Source organism: Desmodus rotundus, chromosome 11, assembly GCF_022682495.2.
Source record: "Desmodus rotundus isolate HL8 chromosome 11, HLdesRot8A.1, whole genome shotgun sequence".
Lineage (NCBI taxonomy): Eukaryota > Metazoa > Chordata > Mammalia > Chiroptera > Phyllostomidae > Desmodus > Desmodus rotundus.
The window spans coordinates 7042442-7064332 of NC_071397.1; the positions used below are offsets into that span (position 1 = coordinate 7042442).

At 41.6% G+C, this 21891-nt stretch overlaps 1 protein-coding gene across 5 annotated transcripts in view; it reads right to left on the reverse strand.

Annotated features, from left to right (window-relative positions):
- The window catches only part of KIF6 (kinesin family member 6), a 369273-nt gene that overhangs the window by 247273 nt on the left and 100109 nt on the right, over positions 1-21891 (reverse strand). For 4 of the 5 annotated variants that reach the window (XM_053914011.1, XM_053914009.1, XM_053914010.1 and 1 more), the window contains 2 exons: positions 12228-12434; positions 702-845 (listed from right to left, as the gene is read on the reverse strand). In XM_053914011.1, the coding sequence (XP_053769986.1) occupies positions 702-845; positions 12228-12434 (351 nt within the window). The remainder of the gene's footprint in view (positions 1-701; positions 846-12227; positions 12435-21891) is intronic. The other variant, XM_053914012.1, reaches the window with a different exon arrangement.

Genomic DNA, 21891 nt, shown 5'->3' on the forward strand with positions numbered 1-21891 from the left:
TGGCCACTGGTATGCGTTTCCCAACTACTGATGGCTAAAGCAGAACCAGACATGCAAATCATAATCACAGCAGTTACCCTGATCCACAAACATGAGAGACTGTGAACGAAATATCTGTGACAGACCAAAAAGAGGGGCTTTCAAGGCACCAGACAGTGCACTTGGGGCTTGGCCTCGTTTGGAGAAGCCCCCTGCCACGTCCTCTTTCAGAGAAAATCTAGATCCCAAATATTAAACTGAAATGCACGAAACATCATAAAGCAACTCAGGAAAGCCGTTCGGTAGCCAGTCCCTGCCAAAGCATCCTGGGTATTGTGCCCGGCAACATGTTGAGGGACACCCCTTGGACATGTCTCCAAGGTATCTTAGTAAGCCAGAGAAAAATACAGCAGAAGCTGATGGGTCTCCTCTCTCATGTCTGGCCCAAGGTAACCGGATGAGGAGGTCTTCTGAAATTTGCGTAGGGGGCTTCTTCAAACCATCCTGTATATGGGAAATCAGCTCTCAAACGGGGAGTTACAATGCTGACAAATAACCCAAAGGTGTGAGCTCTCGAGGGTACAGTCTAACCTGAAGGCATACTCTAACCCAGCTGAGAAGATGTAACCCCCCCCCCACTCCGCGCCAAGGACCCTCAATTCTACTGCACAGACTAACGTTGAAACTCAGACGGAGAGCTCCAGAAAGAAGAGCCAACATACGTCAATATTCCTTCTCTCTAGAGAGAGTGTGGCGATCATGGTCGTCATGCAGTTCCCGCCCAGGCTGTCTCTTAGGATGCTGGTCATCATGGAGTTCCTGTAGGGAATGTGCGAACGGTGTTTTTCTGACAGGGCGATGATAACCTGAGGCAAGGCAGAAAAACAATGTTACCAGCTTAGCAGAAAATGTTCGTCCAACAACTGAGGGGCGACCGCAGTAAAAATACTTAAGGGAAGAATAAGCAAATGCAGGGCGACGCGCAGAACTCAGCTCAGAACAAATATCTTAACAATAGTCGGTGCAGTGACGGTGAAGGTGGAATGCAGTAAATGTAGGAACTACGTACCAAGGTGATCCCTGTAATTTCTGGATGGATGATGTGACTTGTACAAAATGGGATACATTAGTATGTTTTTAGCCATTGGAAAATTCATATAAAGACTCGAGAGGAAATCATGCCAGATTTGAAAAATCCTACCAAACTCAGTCTCATCTTCAAAGTAAAAGAGGAGGATCAGCATTATTTTGATACCTTTTATATCTGGCCTTAACCAGAAAAGTAAAAATTTTAAGCTGAACAAAATGGTATTTTTTAAGACTTAGAAAGGATAATTTCAAACTAATAAAATTCACCTCCAACCAAATAACTTAAATCTGTAAGTAAATCAAAATTAAATATCAGTTTAACAACAAAAACTACATATTGATTTATTAGAAGCTGCCTCTCTTCATTGGTGATTTACTTTTAATTACTACATTTCCAGCAGATCTGTGCATAAAGCCCTTGATATTTGAAATGGTCAGATACTGACCATTACACTTGCTTCTAGAATCATAAAAACCTCAGTTTTATAAAATCCATCTATTTGTGAAGGAGAATTCTCTAATTGGTGATCAAAATGTAAAATCCAATATGGTCCTAATATCTTACCGGAGTGTATACATGTTTCTGAGTAATTTAAAAAATAAAACTTATACATTCATAAGCCAAAAAAACAAAAAGAGGCAGTAGGGGTTAGTGGTGGAGACCCCAGATTCCGGTGCCAGACTGTTCTAGGCTCACCAGGGTCATTTCATTCAGTATCTCTGCCTCCGTCTCCTCATCTGGAGTACAGGGAAAAAACAGTGCCTACCTCAAACCAAAGGTAGTGGGGAAGATTAAAAGAGTTAAAGTGTACAAATTACTTTGAGTAGTACCTAGCCCGTAATAAGTGCAGGGTACACGTTTGCTATCATTTAAGTACTAGGGGTAATTCGTGTTGCTTTCACTAAGCCTCGCTCATCTGACTCCTGAGTGTCTTAGGTACTTACGAAGGCACTAGATGAATGGATGGTAGATGAATGAAAGGCTGGTATGCATTGTCCCCAGAAAGACCCACCAGAGATTCATGGTTTTCCCGGGAAGAATCCAGGGCTAGGATGCCCATTGCAAAGCATCAGGAATAAGTCATCCACGGATGTGACTTCAGGGGCACCACGACACCCTGGCTCTTGAAAATACTGCCAACACCTGCCACTGTTCTACTTTTCCCTCCTTCCAGGTGTGCAATTCTCATTATCAGAACTTCCACTCCTTTTGTTTCCAAAACCAGATGGGAGCATTGTGTTTGAGGGCTCTCTTGAGTAGTATGCAATTTACACCACTGGTCTTGCTTGAAATTCATGACCACAGATTTCACTACAAACCAGAAATCCTGTGGCATTTCTCTCAAGAATCATGTTTCCACTCTCATAAATGAGGCAATCACACCATATCTTTGTGCTTCAAACCTCTACCCAGCCTTCTCTCCCTGCCTTCAGCCTGAGCTGATGGCCACACACCCTTCTTACTAGACATAAGCAGCCTGAGCAGAACTAGCTCAAGCCCTGCCACTAAATCCACATTCTACCCTCCCTCCAGTTACTACCCTGCTCCTGTCTGAGGCCAGCCCTCCATCCTCTTCTTCTCTCACCTGTTCTGCTCCTACAGTGAACCTCTCTCTCCTCGAATCAGTTTTTCTCCATCCCCTGGATCATTCCCATCTTGCAGGCCCACAGTAGCACCAAACTCAGGCGGCGCTCTGCAAGGTCATCAGCAACCCCCCACCGAACCAAAAGCAGTGACTGCCATCTTACTAGACTTCTGCACTGAGAAGGCATTTACCGCAGGTTCTCACTGCCTCCTTTAGAAACGGTATCCACTTAGTAATCAGGACACCACACTGTCGTGGTTTTCATCTTCTTGAAAAACTAGTTAAGCTATCACTTAGAATGGGAGGGCAGATAAAGTGCCTCCCAGATAGGGTCAAGTTAAAGGAGTTCATCATCACCAAGCCCTTATTATATGAAATGTTAAAGGGACTTATCTAAGAAAAAGAAGATGATCAAAAATATGAACAGTAAAATGACAACAAACTCACAACCATCAACTGAACCTAAAAAGCAAAAACAAAAACAAACTATGCAAACAACTAGAACAGGAACAGAATCACAGAAATGGAGATCACATGGAGGGTTATCAGTGGGGAGGGAGACAGGAGAGAATGGGGGAAAAGGTACAGGGAATAAAAAGCATAAACGGTAGGCACAAAACAGATGGGGGGGGGTGTTAAGAATAGTATAGGAAATGGAGAAGGCAAAGAACTTGTATGTATGACCCATGGACATGAAATAAGGTGGGGGAAATGTTGGTGGGAGAAGGGTGAAGGGCAGAGGAGAATGAAGGGGAGAAAAAAATGGGACAACTGTAATAGCATAATCAATAAAATATATTTTAAAAACAGAATAAAAAGAATAAAAAACTATTTAATGGATGCTTCCTTTTCTTCTTCCCAAATTGTCAATACTGGAGTGTGCAGGGCTCCAGCCTCTTCTCTTTCTTCTCTGCTCTCTCTCCATATGCAAGCTCATCCAATCCCCTGGCTTTAGATATAATTATATCCTGATACCTCCCCAGTTTAGGCCATCAGCCTCAACCTCTTCCCTGAGTTTATCCCTGTGGCAACTCTACAGCTTGGATATCTATTCTGGACTTTCTCTCCCCTCTACCACTAAGCCTTATTCTTTCCCAGACTTTACCCATCTACTGGCTCAGTTCAAACTTTTAGGCACCATTCCTTATTTCCCCTCACCTCCAACTTCCAGTCCAGAGCAATTTTCTATTAGGTTAACTACAAAACATACCCAGAACTGGACCACTTTCTCCCACCTTTCTGCCATCACTCCCGTTCAAACCTCCATCATCCCTCCCTTGGAGAGCTGCACAAGTCTTTGAATCCATCCCCTGGCTCCCTCTTTTGCCCTCCCATGGTCTACTCTCCACACAGCAGCCAGAGACATCTTTATAGAATGGAAGTTACATCAAATCACTACCTTGCTTACAACCTCCTCAATACCCTCAATATCATGATCCAACTCCTGTGTCATCTGGTCCCTGTCCACCTCCCTGACCTCGTCTCCTGTCACACTTTCATTGCTCACAATTGCTCACTCTAGCTGTGCCAAGCTCACCCCGCACCACGGCCTTGAAACTCATTGTTCCTTTTACCTGGAGTGATTTTCGTAAGGCCTCCTGCTCCTCATCCTGTGAACCTTTGCTCCAACTCTGTCTCTTCACAAGTGCTCCCCCTGAGCCCCCTATGAAAAGCAACACCCCTTACCTCCAAGCTGTTGCTCTATTTGGTTTTCTTCCAGTTCTTATCACTATCTGAAATTTTATTTATTAATGTGTTAGTATCTGCCTCCCCACTAGACTTTTTCTCCACACGGCCAGGGACTTCACTCTTCTTATTCGTTGCTCTATCCCCACTGCCTAGAAGAGCGCCCGGCACCTAGTACACGAGGCAGAAATGAAGTCGTCTCGCTCAGCTCTCATTACAACCCCCATTCCAGTTTTACTTCCTATAAAACTACATTTCCTAGTCTCTCTTGTAACTCAGGTTTCGCATGACACATGGCTCCGTCAAGCAGACAGCCCTGTGTGGGATTTGGAGGTGAGTGAAGAGAGGCGATTGCCATGAGGAGATCAGATTTGTAGACGGTGTGGTAACAAAGGCATCTGGTTTTCCTGAGGCAGCTGCAGGGAAGTTTCTGGAATCTAGGATTTAATGTCCGAGTGCCAAGTGGGGACAACTGCAGTCTCCGCAGAGCACTTCTGTGCTGCAGCCAGACGTGTCTCCTGCTTGCCCTGCTCCCGGGTGGGCAGTACCCAAGCCCAGTTTCCTAACTTTTTTTTGAGGTTCTTTATATTTAATAAACTCTATGCTGCTTAAATTAGTTAGAGTGGATTTCCCAGTTTGCAACTAAGAAATCTGACTAACACAACATGTGCTCAACAGATTTTGTGAAATGAATCTGAATAGATAGATGAGTAGATTGATGAGCTTCACCTGGGAAGGCAGGATGAGGGTCATCGGCATGGAATGGGATTTGAGAGCACTGATTCAGTGTGATTGGGAAGGAAGCGGGGAATGTGACAGACCCGAGTCTGATGGCACGGTTGCCGCATGGGGTGCTGAGAAGGTCCAGACCCGCAGAGCCAAGCGGGCAATGAAGTACGGGGAAGAGTCAAGGCAGGTCTGACGTGTGCAGAGAGGTTGGCGTTACTGTTTGTGAGTCATCAGTTAAATCTCTAACAGCGTTCAAAGTACTTTGAAGTTGTTTCATGAAACAACTGTCACTATTTTTCCTGCTCTAGGAAATACGATCAACAATATCTCTTCTATTCAACAGCTTTATTGGCAACTTAGATAATATAAAGGAGAATACGCTTACTGAACTTCTTTCCTGTTGGCACGACATGGTGTGTTAGTTAACTGGTCTTTGGCTGCAGTAACAGAAAATATAACCCGTTTGCTTTAATCACAAGGAAAATTGCTTGGCTCAGTGCTACCACCAAGGAGTTGATTTATGCCCATATCTCTGCTCATGTGGTAGAAGCCCGCCTCTCCTCACGCCCGTAGGGTTGCTGCCAAATGCCCTCGTGCTACAGACTTCCTGAGGTGGGCTGAGGTGGGAAAGGGCCTTTCTTTTCTAATCATTAAACAAGAATCCGAGCTTCTCTACAGACCACTTTGAGTCATGGGCCCATCCATGAGCCAACCAGGAGAAAGACAGGCTTAGCCTCATCAGGGTGGGTCCTGGGGCTGGGATGGGCGCCTGGCCACTACCCCCTGGAATGAGTGGTATGGAGGAAACCCCAGTGTCCTGCCCAGAAAGGGTTCTAAAATTGTGAAAGGAAAGAATTAAAATTTGCAGTGGGATTATGAATTAGAAAAACGGAGGAAATGAAGCCAGTTCAGAACAAGAGAAAGAACTCAGGATTCAGAGTCAGAATCCAGCTTCTCCACTTGTGTGAACTTACATGAGTCTCTTACATGTACCTGCCTCCGTTTCCTCACCTGTAAAATCCCCACCTGTAAAAGTGGGCTGAGAAAGCCTGCCTACCTCACAGAAATGGTTTAGAGGTCAACAGGAGCATTTCTCGCAGAGTTCTCGGTAAGACAGAAGCACTGAGCTGCAGTAGGTTCTGAAGGCTATGGACTTCGTGATCCCTTCGGAGAATTGGTTTAGCCATAGACACCCAAGCCTAGGCCACTTCTTCTGAAGAGAGCCCGGAGCAGGTACCTCCCCAATGCTGAAGAGCTTAGGAGTGCCACAGTCAGCCCGTACACAGATCCTCAGAAGCACCCAGAAATGGCCAGGGTCTGGGAGGAGGCAGAGGGAGGGGCGGCTAGGGGCTCTCTAAATGGGGCCAGAACCAATGGTCTGAATGGAACAGGGTAAGGAGATGGTCACACAATCTGGATTTAAAAAAAAAAAGTTTACCTCCATTTCGGATTTCATGTGTCAATACAACAACGTGTTCCTGAAGGCATTGTTTATGTGACAAGAAGTGAAACTGCACATTATACTTAGTAACATCTCCAAGTACCGAGAAACCATGCCCCAAGTCAGTAATTTGGCTTACTGCTGAATGAACTAAAGAGATTTCCTTTTAAGAGATCAGAAGTGCATGGACAATTATTCTCTGAAAACTGAGAAGATTTGGAGCAGTCGCAGCGAGTATTAGCACCATCATTTTTAATTTTGAGCACAAAACATTCAGTGGAAACCAAGTGGAAACTGAAACCCTGGAAGACCCGCTCATGCTGGATGGCTGGCTGAAGTGACCCCGACTCGGATTTCTGTAGAGGCAGACAGAAAACACGCCCTGTTCACAGCGGTTTCTCGCTGCATGTTTGGGCCGCTGGAGACCGTGGTCACACCAGGAGCTCTCGGGAAGCTCATGGTTAGAATAAGGACGCATGGCCCCTTTTCCCTGCATGGACTTGATTTCCGGACTGAGGTGTACCCTGTTATTGTGGCTTAAGATGTTTGTGAGACTTTTTGGAAAAAGAAGTACTGTGCACACAAAGAGAACTCCAAAACCAACAATACCCTGGCAAACAGAATGTTATTTACTTAAGAGCACAGTAAGGTGCATTCATCTCAGAAAGCCTGTGCCCTGCAAGCAGGTGGAAGGTCTCGCAACGATGGCCAGAAGGGCAGTTACAATTCTGCATAGAATTTCTATAACCAGCGTGAGCTACTTAATATAACAAAGGCTGCCAAAATGTCCATTGCCTGATCCGCCTCCATCTCACATGGTGAAGCTGAGACAGAGAGAACGTAATTAATTACTGACACATGAACTTCTATTATGGCATTTATCTTACTATGTAGTGAGAATTTGCTTTTATGATTCGTTCTTTCACGAGATAATGACAGCACAGACTATTTCTCAGTTACACATTTATCCCCATTGCCTCACAGCTCGTAGCACCCAGTGGCTGCTCAATCACAATTTGTCAAATGAATGAAGATAATTTTTTAAAGTATATTTTATTGATTATGCTATTATAGTTTTCCCAGTTTTCCCCCTTTTGTCCCCCCTCTGCCCTGCATCCCCCAACTGTCTAGCATTGCTCCCACCGTAGTTCATGTCCATGGGTTGTGTATATAAGTTCTTTGAGTTCTCTGTTTCCTATACTGTTTTTGACCTCTCCCTGTCTATTTTATAACTACCAATTATGCTTCTTCCCTGTACCTTTTTCCCCCTATTCCTCCCTTCCCCATCCCCACTGAAAACCCTCCATGTGATCTCCATTTCTGTGATTCTGTTCCTGTTCTAGTTGCTTGCTTAGTTTTTGTTTTCGTTGTTTTTCTCTTTTTTTAGCTTCATCTGTTGTCATTTTACTCTTCATAGTTTTGATCTTCTTTTTCTTAGATAAGTCTCTTTAACATTTCATATAATAAAGGTTTGGTGATGATGAACTCCTGTAACCTGACCTATTCTGAGAAGCACTTTATCTGCCCATCCATTCTAAATGACAGCTTTGCTGGGTAGAGTAATCTTGGATGTAGGTCCTTGACTTTCATGACTGTGAATACTTCTTTCCAGCCCCTTCTTGCCTGCAAGGTTTCTTTGGGAAATCAGCTGATAGTCTTATGGGAACTCCTTTGTAGGTAACTGTCACCTTTTCTCTTGCTGCTTTTAAGATTCTCTCCTTATGTCTAACCTTGGGTAATGTAATTATGATGTGCCTTGGTGTGTTCCTCCTTGGGTCCAACTTCTTTGGGACTCTCTGAGCTTCCTGGACTTCCTGGAAGTCTATTTTCTTTGCCAGATTGGGGAAGTTCTCCTTCATTATTTGTTTAAATAAGTTTTCAATTTCTTGCTATTCTTCTTCTTCTGGCACCCTGTGATTTGGATATTGGGACATTTCAAGTTGTCCCAGAGGCTCCTAAGTCTCTCTTCACTTTTTTGAATTGTTGTTTCTTCATTCTGTTCTGGTTGGTTGTTTATTTCTTCCTTTGGTTCCAAATCATTGATGTGAGTCCTGGTGTCCGTCTTGTCACTGTTGGTTCCCTGAATATTTTGCTTTATTTCATTTTGGGTATCTTTCATTTCTTCTTTCGTTTTTCGACCAAGCTCAATCAGTTCTGTGTGCATTTTGATTACCAGGGCTTTAAATTCTCCATCAGATAGGTTGGCAATCTCCTCAACGCTTAGCTCTCTTTCTGAAGTTTTGCTCTGTTCTTTCATTTGGACCCTATTTTTTGGTCTCGGTGTACCTGTTAAGTTGTAAGTGGGGGAGGCTTAGGTATTCACCAAGGCAGGGCAACCCTCTTTGCTGCGCTATGTTGCTGCCTGTTGGGGAGGGGCCGGAGAGGGAACAGTGCAGCTTGCCTGCTCAGCTCTCACCCACTTTCAATGAACCCCGGTGTGAGACTGGGAGTTTCTCCCACCGTGGCAACCCCACCATAGTCCTCAGTCAGCTCTGAGTCTCAGTTTCCTGTTCGGTCAGCCCTGCCCACGTAGTCTGCTTCCTCGCTGCGGTTTCTCTGCATCCATCACTCTACTGGTGTGGTTGTCCTGGTCGACTGTTTCTTTAATTCCTTGGTTGTCGGAGTTCCATGCTGTTCGATTTTCTGGCCCTTCTGGTTCTTTATTGATTTTAGATTGGTTGTCATCCTCCTTTTGGTTGTGCGAGGAAGCGAAGGGTTTCTACCTGTGCCTCCATCTTGGCCAGAACTCCCTCAAAAGCCTAAGGCTCTTTTTTTTTTTTTTTTTTGAATGAAGATAATTAAATTAATTTGTGTTACACTTCCAGTCTCATTAGGCATACAAAGAAAATTTGATTGTGAAAGTCTTCAAATTGTTATTTCATTAACAGTATCTGCCTACTCTTTTATTATTCTCATTCCTATGGACTCTTTGGTTGTCTCTCTCTTATCTCTTTTGGTGTGAAATAAATAAAATTTCTCTACTATCCACCTACTTTCCCCTTGGCAGCTGCTCTTTGGTTTACTCAGCCCCACATGTCCATGTCCACATACCACAGTTTTCTATATTTATGCTCTTCTTTCCTCTCCTGCTAATCTCCCCTCCTCCCTCCGTTATCTTGTGCTATGCCCTCTGTGAAAACTCTTGTATGTCAATGTAAACAGTCAACAACTGGAGTGATGCAGCGGGTGAATATGAAATAGATAAATTAGAGTCGGAGACCCAAAGGTCAATGATATATAAATATCAGTGGACCCTGGGTGAATCCATCCCCCTGGATTGGAGCTAAGGGCTGGCAGGCTCCCAGTTCCTACTGCCTGACATGCTGTAACCCCGTCCTTGCCTGGCTCACTCCTACTCATTCTCCAGGTGTCTGCCTACTGTCAGCCCTGTGAAGACCTCCGTGCCCACCCCTCCTCAGTCTAAGTCCCCCAAGACCCCCTTACTCCTTGTGCTTCCTCTGCACAGCTCTCCCTGGATTACAGGTGCGTACTTCACTTTACCTATTCAGTGTCCCTCCACTGGACCAGGAGATGTGTGGGGCGAGGACTGCATCTGTTTGGCTCACCGCTGTGCTCTAGGGCAAGCACGGAGAGCAGCATGTTATTGCTCCTTACACGTATTTGTTAAATGAATGAGTTAGTGATATAGAAAATCAAATGCCACTTCCCCCACAAGGCTGATGTTATGAGGATTTTGTAGAGAAGATATGTGGGGAGAGAAAGAGTTTTAATGACAAGTAGCAGCTTGCAAAGATCATGTAAAATAAAGGAAAAGAAAGGGTTAGGGGCAGCACATTTCTCTTGAGTGATTATAATGGATGGAAATTCTGATTCAACTGATGAATGTTATTTTGTATGAACAGATGGACACAATAGGAATTAAAATAGACAGTGCTACCATCTGAAACAAGTAGGTACATTTCTTTGAAATAAAGCACTTTGAATACAGCCAGTCCATTATGTTTTCACATCACTGTTTTGTAAATGTCCTATTGAGTAAAAAGCTCTGTTAAGTATAAGTAGTGTGAATTACTTGAGGAAGAAAGAGCTCAGGAATTCTGACTCTTGTAAGAGTCACTAAAATGATTTGAATGCCATGCAGACCTTCATCTCTGGGCACTGCATTACTGGGATTCATTGGGTCACAGTCTGACTATGTACACCTTGTTCAGACAAAGCTCCCTTATCTTTTCTCTCATCTGCTTTTCCAGCCAACTTGACCATTACAAAGGATTTAACACCAAAACAACATCAGTCTCAAAAAGGTTATTAGGCAGTTAAAAAAAAAAAGGTGTTTTTATTTTTCTCAAATCGTTTAGCCTCCAACATTCATTAACAGGTCCTCTGCCTTGCCAACATCCTCCGTATTTCTCCACTCCAGTTTTTGATCCTGGTTCTCTTCTTTTTAGAATTTGGAAGTATTTCTATCTTTAATATTCAAGTCTCAGCACTTGAGACTTGAGCTGAAAGGAATTTGAGAGACCATTTCACTCAGTTCACTCATTTTAGAAATGAGAACTTTCTTCAGGAAGATCTATTTGGCTAAATTCAGACAAGCTTTCTCTGCCCTCAACGTCAAATTCATGAATTAAAAAGACGGCACACACTGGGGTGGACTGGAGCAAGCTCGGGCAGGAGCCTGGAGGGGAGTTAAGGCAAAGGGAACCCTTGCAGAGTCAAAATTACCACCTAGGTGAAGTCACCAGAAAAGGACAAGATAATGCTCATCTCTAAATTTTGTTCCCGCAGCTAACCTAAGAGCATGAAGAAATAGGCCGTGGGAGGCCATTTAAACCTACATTCACACCCACTACTAATTTTACTACAACGATGAAGCATAGTGAAATAAAGCACAGGCTTTGGAGCCAAGCAATTCTAGGTCCAAGTGCCCATCTCACCACTAACCGTGTAACTTGGGAGGCTTTGGGAAGACCTGAGTTTTCAAATCTATCAGATGGGGATAATAACCCACACCTACAGTGTAGGACTGTTGTGAGGTTTAAATAAAATGGCACATACAAAATGCTAGCAGCTACACCAATGTGCATAGCAGCATTAATCAAAAGGTGGAAACACCCCAAGTGTCTACTGATAGATGAATGCATAAACAAAATGTGGTATGGACGCACAGTGGAATGGTGTTCAGCTGTAACATAGAATAAAATTCAGATGCACACTACAAGACGGATAAACCTTGATGCTAAGTGAAATAAATCAAAAACAAAATGACAACTATTACATACATGATTTCCCTCACATGAATATCTAGAAATGACTAATTCACAGAGGCAGAAAGTAGAATAAAAGTTACCAGGGGACAGGAGGGCAAAGAAATCGGGAGGCACTGTTTCACGGAGACGGAGTTTCCATTTGGGATGATGAAAAAGTTCTGGAAATAGCCAAAGGGGGTAGGATTGAGGGTGGGAGGGGAAGTGGTGATGGGAAAATGGAGACAACTGTATTCAAACATTAATAAAAAATGATTAAAAAGAAAAAAGTTCTGGAAATAAATGGTGATGATTACACAGCATTGTCAATGTACTTAATGCCACTGAATTGTACATTTAAAATTATTAAAATGGTAAAGTTTATGTTATTTTACCACAATGAAAGAAGAAAAGAAGCAAAACAGAACAAAAATGCTAAGAGAATGCAAGATACAAAATACAAGGTCAACACACGGTAGGTATCGTTACATCCCACTGTGCCCATTTTACCTGTTCTAAGTAATGCAGTGACAAGTTGATATACTTGGCCTCTGTGAGAAGCTGGCCCCCTACCCCAGTTTTTGCAACTCGCTCGGAACCAGCCAGGTCCACCAAGTGAAGTTTGGCCTGTCGGACAGTCGCAGATCCCGGTTCTTTGCTTGATAAATGAATAGTGAAAATGCAATGGGAACGAGTTGACGCTTGGTTCATGGGAGTCTACAAAAGAGATAGTTTGAAAAATATCAGCAGATAAAAATTTATATTTCTGATAAGACATTTCCCATGAAGCCAACCCTGTCCATGGAGAAACAACAACAATGACAACAAAACCCAGAATACTTAGCGGAGATCCTTTCCATGAATTATTTTACTATATTACCTCTTTTTTTTTTTAATTTTTAAAATATATTTATTGATTATGCTATTACAGTTGTCCCATTTCTCCCCCTACTCCACTCCATCCTGCCCACCCCCTCCCTCCCACATTCCCCCCCTATAGTTCATGTCCATGGGTCATACTTGTAAGTTCTTTGGCTTCTACATTTCCTACACTATTCTTACCCTCCCCCTGTCTATTTTCCACCTACCATCTATGCTACTTATTCTCTGTACCTTTCCCCCCCTCTCCCTCTCCCACTCTCCTATTGACACCCCTCCATGTGATCTACATCTCTATGGTTCTGTTCCTGTTCTAGTTGTTTGCCTAGTTTGCTCTTGTTTTTGTTTTAGGTGTGGTCGTTAATAACTGTGAGTTTGCTGTCATTTTTACTGTTCCTATTTTTGATCTTCTTTTTCTTAGGTAAGTCCCTTTAACATTTCATATAATAAGGGCTTGGTGATGATGAACTTCTTTAACTTGACCTTATCTGAGAAGCACTTTATCTTCCCTTCCATTCTAAATGATAGCTTTGCTGGATACAGTAATCTTGGATGTAGGTCCTTGCGTTTAATCTTGGGTAATGTAATTATGATGTGCCTTGGCGTGTTCCTCCTTGGGTCCAGCTTCTTTGGGACTCTCTGAGCTTCCTGGACTTCCTGGAAGTCTATTTCCTTTGCCATATTAGGGAAGTTCTCCTTCATTATTTGTTCAAATAAGTTTTCGATTTTTTGTTCTTCCTCTTCTCCTTCTGGCACCCCTATAATTCGGATGTTGGAACGTTTCGAGATGTCCTGGAGGTTCCTAAGCCTCTCCTCATTTTTCCGAGTTCTTGTTTCTTCATTCTTTTCTGGTTGGATGTTTGTTTCTTCCTTCTGGTCCATACCGTTGATTTGAGTCCCAGTTTCCTTCGCTTCACTATTGGTTCCCTGTACATTTTCCTTTGTTTCTATTTGCATAGGCTTCATTTTTTCATCTACTTTTCGAACAGATTCAACCAATTCTGTGAGCATATTGATAACCAGTGCTTTGAACTGTGCATCCGATAGGTTGGCTATCTCTTCGTCACTTAGTTGTATTTTTTCTGGAGCTTTGAAGTGTTCTGTCATTTGGGCCTTTTTTTTTTTTTTTTTGTCTTGGCGCTTCTGTTACTTTAAGGGGCGGAGCCTTAGGTGTTCCCGGGGCGGGGTAACGCTGGTCGCTGTGCTGTGACGTTGTACGTGGGGGAGGGGCCGAGAGGGAGCAATGGCGCCCGCCTCACTCTCCTCCGGATTTCAGTCTTTCACTCCGCTACTCACAATCAAACTGGGCCCCTCTGGTGCTGGTTCCCCAGTGGGTGGGCTTGTGCACACTCTAGGCCCCTGTGGGTCTCTCCAACGACCTCTCCCGCGAGGCTGGGAGTCTCTCCTGCTGCTGCCCCAACCCCCATGGGGGCTTTCAATCAGAGGTTTGAGGCTTTATTTCCTGGCGCTGGAGCCCTGGGTTGCACAGTCTGCTTCGCTCCCCGCCGTTCGCCCAGTTTATCTGTGTGCGAATGTGGGGCCCCGGGGTGCTACCCACTGCTCTGCCTGCTCCGCTCTCCGCCACTCTGAGTCCGGCCCTCTCGGTTTATCTGCACAAAAGTAGGGTTACAGGGTCTGCTAGTGCTCGGACTGCCTGCCCCGTTCGTCCCACACTCCGCCAGTCTCAGTCCCTCTATGGCCACGTGAGTCCTCTCCACCCCGGTGCCCGTCTCCGCCCCTCCTACCAGTCTAGATGAATGTTTATTTTTTATTTCCTTGGTGTCGGACCCCCTTGCCGTTGGATTTTCTGTCAGTTCTGGTTGTGCGAGGAGGCGCAGTGTGTCTACCTACGCCGCCATCTTGGTTCTCCTATATTACCTCTTGAATGCTTGGTAACAGATGTGGATGGGTTAATTTAGAAAATAAGAAAAGACTTTGAACGAGGTAAAGCTTGGATCCTCTTACCAGTATGATAATTTTATTTAATTACTTGGCCACAGTCCGTACTTGAACCTTGGCTTGCCATGTTGAAATGCTTAATCTGGCTATCATGGGAAAGCAGTGAGAATAGACACACTGAGAGAATTCATTACACAGTTGTAATCACACCCATAGACAAGGATGCCCAGCGTCATTGCTACTACCTGACACTGAACCAGCGGTCCCCACCAAAGTAACAAGTAACTACAAAGCAGAGTGGTAGGGAAATAAGAGATTAAGTGTCATTACAAGCAGAAAATATGGCGGTATACATAGAAAATGCAGGATGAAAATACAAAATCAATCATGTTCTAACAATCCAGCAACAGTTAATCAGGAAATATTACCATAATGGCAGCAAAGATGAGATAATAAGGGATTGAGCCTATCAAAATGTGTAATATGTAAGGAAAAAGACAAAATTATATTAAAGATACAAAAAGAAAATAAATAAATAGCGTGCTAGGTATTAAAATACTATTGCATGGGTGAGAAATAAAATTAATATACATGTTAATGTCTCTATATTAACCTACATATTCAATGCAGTTGAAATAAAAGCACCACAAGTTTTGTTTCTGGAACAGAAGAAAAAATTGATTCTAGAAATCAGATGGAAGAGCAAATATTGAGAAATAAAAACAACCAATTATATGAAAGAAGAATCAGGGAAGGGGACTTGCCTACTACATATCAAGGTGTATCACGATGTCATCACAGCTAAAACAGAGTGGCACTGGTGCAGGAACAGGTAAGGAGGTCATTTAGGAATTCTGTAGGATACAGGTGACATCACAGCACAGTGGAGAAAGGATGGCTAGTCAATAAATGGTGCTGGGATAACTGGCCACCCATCTTGAAAAGTATAAATTTAGATCGCTTCCTCACACTATCCATACAAATAAATTCAAGAACGTATTAAAGACTTACGGACAAAATAATACAACTTTAACATTAATATTAGAAGACATGCTAGCAAACTGTAATCAACCCAAAGTAGTAATGGATGTTTTGTGATAAGACATAAAATACAAAAATAAATTGATTTAGAATATTTGACCTAGCAATCCAAAATTAAAGAACTTCTGTATGATAAAAATCTACCACCAAGTTTAAAGATTGAGAGAAGATATTTACGATACATATAGCCGACAAAAGATTAGTATTTAAAATAAAGAACACTCACAAATCAATAAGAAAAAGACAAATAGCTCAGAAGAAAATGAGCTAAGGATATGAACAGGCAACCAATAAAGAATAAAACTGAAAATGGTCAATAAGTACTTAGGAAAAAAATGTTTAAACTCACAAATGATGAGGCCAAAATAATTACAGCCATAACAATAAACTCTTGTATTCATATCCATTGTACCGGCAAAAAAGTTTAAAAATAAAGTTTAACAGAAGTGTTTGCAAGAATATAAAGAAATGGGAACTTTTATATGCTGCAGGTGGGGATATAAATTAAAAACCTTTTCCTGAAAGCAATTGGATAATGTGATAAAAACTGCAAATGCCTATAACACACAACCCAGCAATAGATTACTAGGTATATTTCCTAGAGAGAAATCTGGGGCAGGTACACCACGGGGGAGAGAGAGAGAGGGAGGAGAAGGGGGAGAGGTAGTCAAAGAGAGAGAGAGAGGGAGAGAGAGAGATCGCTCACTGAAACATTGTTTGGGATAGCAAGAAATTGGTGTCAGGTTTACAACCTAAATGGACATCTCTTGTGGAAAAGATGAATAAACTGGGATAAATCAAACTATAGAGGCATTAAAATGAAGCAACTTTTGGGCAGATTAACCTAGACTGATTTCTAAAATAGGAGGCTGAGGAAAAACAACAAGCTACAAAATAATATAAACACTATGATAGAACTTATATAGTTAAAAATGTAATATGTGATCCAAAAATATTTATTCACGCTGCTATAACTTAGGCCGTTAAAATAATAAAAATATGGCCTGGAAGTATAGGGCAAGTTAACGACAGCGGTTGCCTCTTTGAGGAATGGAAGTGAAAAGCCAACCAGGAGACTTCAACTTCCTATTTCTTTCATTTAAAAATTATAGGAAGTACATTCTGATATCCAAAACCATCTAAAAATAAAAATTACGTGAAATATTTCAAATGAATATTCACGTGACTAAATGTATTCAGAGCTCCCCTTCTGTGAAATGGAACTTAACCAGAGTCTCTCCACATGGACGCACACGTATGCAGATAGGTTAACATACTTGGATGCTATTTCCACCAGAAATTCTATAAAGTATTGACATTCACCATCGCTGACTTACACCAATGGGCAAAGTACACAGATGTCAAAATACTGGCATAGTTTAGGTGATGACGATGCAGCTAGTGAGTTAAATAGGCTGACAATGTGATCCATTACTTGTTGCCGCAATAACTATACCCCACCTCGCCAGTGTGTGATTTTGCATGCTAAAGTGGATCAGAAAATAACTGTGCATGTAAAACCGCAAACTCAAATTTAGAACCCAAGTTGAGGTGTTTTGGACGTGACTGTAAGTTATTTGCAGAACTTAAACATGGGTTTCATTTCACTGTTACGTTCACACAACAATAAATCCTACAGTACTGTAATAAAAGTCAAGTTGACAATCGCCATAAACGAAAACCGTAGAGACAGTCCCCAACAGCTGTCTTCAGCTTCTAACCCGATATCCTGAAATCACAGCAAACTGTAGGTCATTAGTGAATATTGGAAAAGTGTACCCATTTCAAAGGAATGTGAGATTTACATCAATTAAATTATATTTCTGGAGTCTGTAATTAAAATGCCATAATATGCTGTAGGAGTCCATGCCTACAATTTTGTAACTTCTCATAAATATTTTCTGCATGAAGTAGTAGCTGGTGTCCTCTTAGCTAAAATTTTCTTTAACCTCAGAAAACATTCTTTAAGTGTAGCTGTTTAAGTGTGATTGAATGTGCGGGTGTCTGCTCTGTGTTTATTTAAGGGTGTCTTTATGTCTCATAGCCATGCCCCTGCGTTTGTCCTTTTAAAGGTAAAATTGTATCAAAACATTTCTGAAACTGCCTAAGAACAGATGGCACCATTTAGGCAGATTCATTCAAATTTAAGTGCACATTTTAAACAAATGCGCTCTTGGCACTAGAGACTGTGACTTTGGAAAAATTCTAGTGATGATTAATCATCCCCATGCAGAGAACTTTCACATTTCATATCAGTCTGTACATACAGCTCTGTGTCGGGCGGTGCAGAGACTAGAGTGAAAATAAGACATGGGCCTCCCTCGCAAGGAATTTATAATCTAGTTTAGGAGCTGAAGACAAAACGTGTAAAATGAGAGTAAATGATGAGGAAAAGGCAAACGTGCCGTAAAGAAAGTGATGTGTTCTCAGCACTGGGCATACAGATTCTCCCGGTAACACCTAGCAACGCTAGCTATTCTCTCATTCTGGAAGCTCTCCACTCCCCCACGACTCCCTGGTTTCCAGAGCCAAACACTGCTGGTACTTTCCCTGTCTCCTTTTCCTTTACCGGACCCTTTCCTCTCCAGTCCCTAAATTAGAAATGTCGCAAGCTACGGTCACCGTGTTTCTTTCCCCTGTGGAACTCTTCCTTCTACTGCTCTCATTCTCATCAGTTATGCACTCTAGTGTAGTTAGAAATCACACACTAAAAGCCGTAGAGTCTGCAATGACCTTGGAGGTGCATACATCTTTTTGAATTAGTGTTTTTGGTTTCTCCGGATAAATACCCAGAAGCGGAATTGCTGGGTTATATGCTAGTTCTACTTAACTTTTTGAGGAATCTCCATATTATTTTCCATAGTGGCTGTCCTGCTTTATAGTCCAACAGAGCATGAGGCTTTGGTCTCCTTCGCATCCTCACCAACACTTGTTCTTTGTTGTATGGCTGATCACAGCCATTCTGACAAGTGTGAGCAGATACCTCACTGTGGTTTCGATTTTCACTGTTTACAATAGCCGAGATATAAAAGCAACCTAAGTGTTCATCAGTAGACAACTGGATAAAGGACACGTGGTATACCATTTATCTATTATCGATCATCTACCTGTCATTTATCTATCTATCTATCCTCTGAAAACATGGCATATATAACCACATTTTCTTCATCCAATCATATATATACATTGTAATACTATTCAGACATGAAAAATAAAATCTTGTCATTTGGGACAACATGGGTGAAACTGGAGAGTATTATGCTAACCGAAATAAGACAGAGAAAGACGAATACTCTATGATTTTACTTATATGTGTAATCTAAAACACAAAACAAATGAATAAAAGAAAAGAAAAACAAACCGACAGATACAGGGAACAAACTGATGATTGCCAGAGGGGAGGGAGGATGGACCCAAAAGGACAAGAGGATTGAGCAGAACAAATTTTCAGGTGTAAAATAAGCCACGGGTATGCAGTGTACAGCCAAAGGAACATAGTCAATTATATCATAATAACCATGCATGGCGATTGATGGTTACTAGACTTATCACAGTGATCTCTTTGTAAGGTATATAAATGTTGAATCACTATGCTGCACACCCGAAATTAATAGAATATTGTATGCCAGCTATAATTTTAAGTCTGCTTCCATCACATACTAGTGTTGAAATCATAAGCAAATTTATGCAAAGTAATTTTGGTTTTCACATCTTTGTAATGCCATAATGATACTTGTTTTGCTGCAAAAATTTGTATGAAATAGCAATTGAGTTACTTAGTGTTGAAGTGGTCCATGATCTGAAAAGGTCATATAGATGTCCGTCACTGTTGCTACTCACTCTACTCAGATGCCTCCTGTATCCTTATTTCCTAATACAATTTTTCTGTACACCAGATAAGAATGTCTAGGAGCTCGACTGATAATTGTCACTAAAATGCCTTAACATCTTGCCTTACCAACATCTTGCACCTAGTATTTTCCCAAAGCAACTGCGTTACACCCCTCAATCTCTGTCCCACAAATGGATGTAAAATCCATCCTGTTCCTATTCCTTTACCTCTCACCTGGATTACTACAATCTCTCACTGGTCTTCCCGTCTTTACTCTTGTTTCCTTCAATTGTTCTCCACCTTGCAGACAGATTACTGCTTTTAAAAGACGTATTTGATTATGTCAGTCTTATCTATATCCTTGAAATAAACTGACATGCTCCCTAAGACTAAATATCTCTAGTTTCTTCAACTGTGTCTTATGCAACTGTTTATCAAACTCTTTTTTAAATGTGGCCCTTTCACACTCTGAATGGAATACATTCTTTCAACAGAATCACAACCACAGCAGAAAACACTGGAGTCTGCATGTCGCCAGCAGTAACTAGCACATGAAGTGTTCTACCGTATTTCCTCCAGCCTTTTACCCAGGCTATGCAATTTCTATGGAAAACATACGCACATTTATTTGATGACTTCTTTTGATTAGATTTTTACCCCAACATTACAATCTGTTGAGATAATTCCAGATCTTGATTTTTCACTCAATGTTGTGCTATCTGCGAATGAAAATACCTTGTATATCCTCACCCAGTGACGTGTAAGACACCAAGTAGGGCAGAGCAACATCCCCTGAAGATGCCGCTACTCTCTACTCTGTTAGTTAACAGTTACGAGTATTTTCAAATTGTCTTTAATCCAAATACTTTCATAGACCTTCAATTCCTCTTTATATCCCAGAGGATATTTTAGAAGACTTTATCAAATAAAATGAATTCACTTGATCGATGAATTTTTATAACCCTATCAGAAAAGTGAATGAAATTAGTTTAAGATGAATCAATGCTGACTCTTTCCTAATTGTTTATTGGACATAATTTAATAATCTTTTTTCAGATCTTTTTCTGAGGGCTTGGTATCAAAAATATTAACTCGTTCTTTTCCAAATATGTTTTCTCTTTTGGAAAGTTGAGAATAGATGACTTTTATTTTGGGGTAAAATTCTAAACATCTCTAGGCTCTCTGGGTTTCTTACAGATCGATCATATCTGCTGTCTGTGGTCAATGAAAGTTAGCTTTTCCTCTTTACCATCTAAAGTACGCAGCATCATACAGCTCACTGAAGGTCCACCTGGAGGGTACCTCTGCTACACAGGCCCTCCCCTTTCTTCCTTCTCCCTCCCGGGCTCTGAACTCCTTGAGGGCAGAAACTGTGTCTTATTCATCACTGTAACCATAACATAACATAACATAACATTTTCAAAAATATTTATTAAATTGTTGACTCTCACTCATTTCTAGTTTTGTGGACTCTCGATGACGTGTCTCATAATTCCTATAAATCTCCAAGTAATTTGGAGATTACACCTGTAGACTCTTTAAGTGTACAGAATATAATACATTGGAGTCTAAAAATTAGAATTTTTTGAAACAGCCAGATTAAGTCAAGTCTCTCTATTTATCTTGAGCTTCAATTCTCCTTTGTCCCTAACCCCAGACCTTTTAACTACTGTCCTCTATTCTTTTGCATACAGTGTCCTCTTTCTGTCCAAATATTGCCTGGTATTTCTTATTGGAAAAATATGCCCTTTTCCTCCTCCAAAAATAATGCTACTCAAAATTTATCTTCACGAATTGCTTTGAATTATTCTCAATTGATGTTGACATTGTGTTCAAAGAGGCCATTAGACCCTTCAGCTGAAGGGTCATCAAGGAACTTGTACAAAGGACCTATCGATAAACCAAAGGGGGTAGGATTGAGGGTGGGAGATAGGAGACGGTGAGATGGGGGAGGCCAGTAGGGGGGAAATGGGAGACAACTGTACTTGAACAACAATAAAAAATAAAAATAAAAAAAAGTTTTAAAAAAGAAAAATAAACAAAAAAGGCCATTTGACATCCAAACTCTGGAAAAATCCAAAGAATGGATTGTTCCAAATACATTTTAAATGTCCATCATTTTTTAAAAGTGTAGCTTTTTGATTATGCTATTACAGTTATCCTATTTCCCCCCCCTTTATCAGCCTCCCCCCTGCACCACCCCTCCCACCAGCATTCCCCTCTCCCTTCATTCAGTCCATGGGTCGTACATATAAGTTCTTTGGCTTCTCCATTTCCTATACTATTCTTAACTACCCCCGTCTATTTTCTACCTACCAGTTATGCTTCTTATTTCCTGTAACTTTTACCCCATTCTCCCTCCTTCACTGATAACCCTCCATGTGATCTCCATTTCTGCGATTCTGTTCCTGTTATAGTTGTTTGCTTAGTTTTTTTGTTTTTGTGGGGTTTTTTTAGGTTGAGTTGTTGATAGTTGTGAGTTTGTTGTCATTTTACTGTTCATAGTTTTGATCTTCTTCTTTT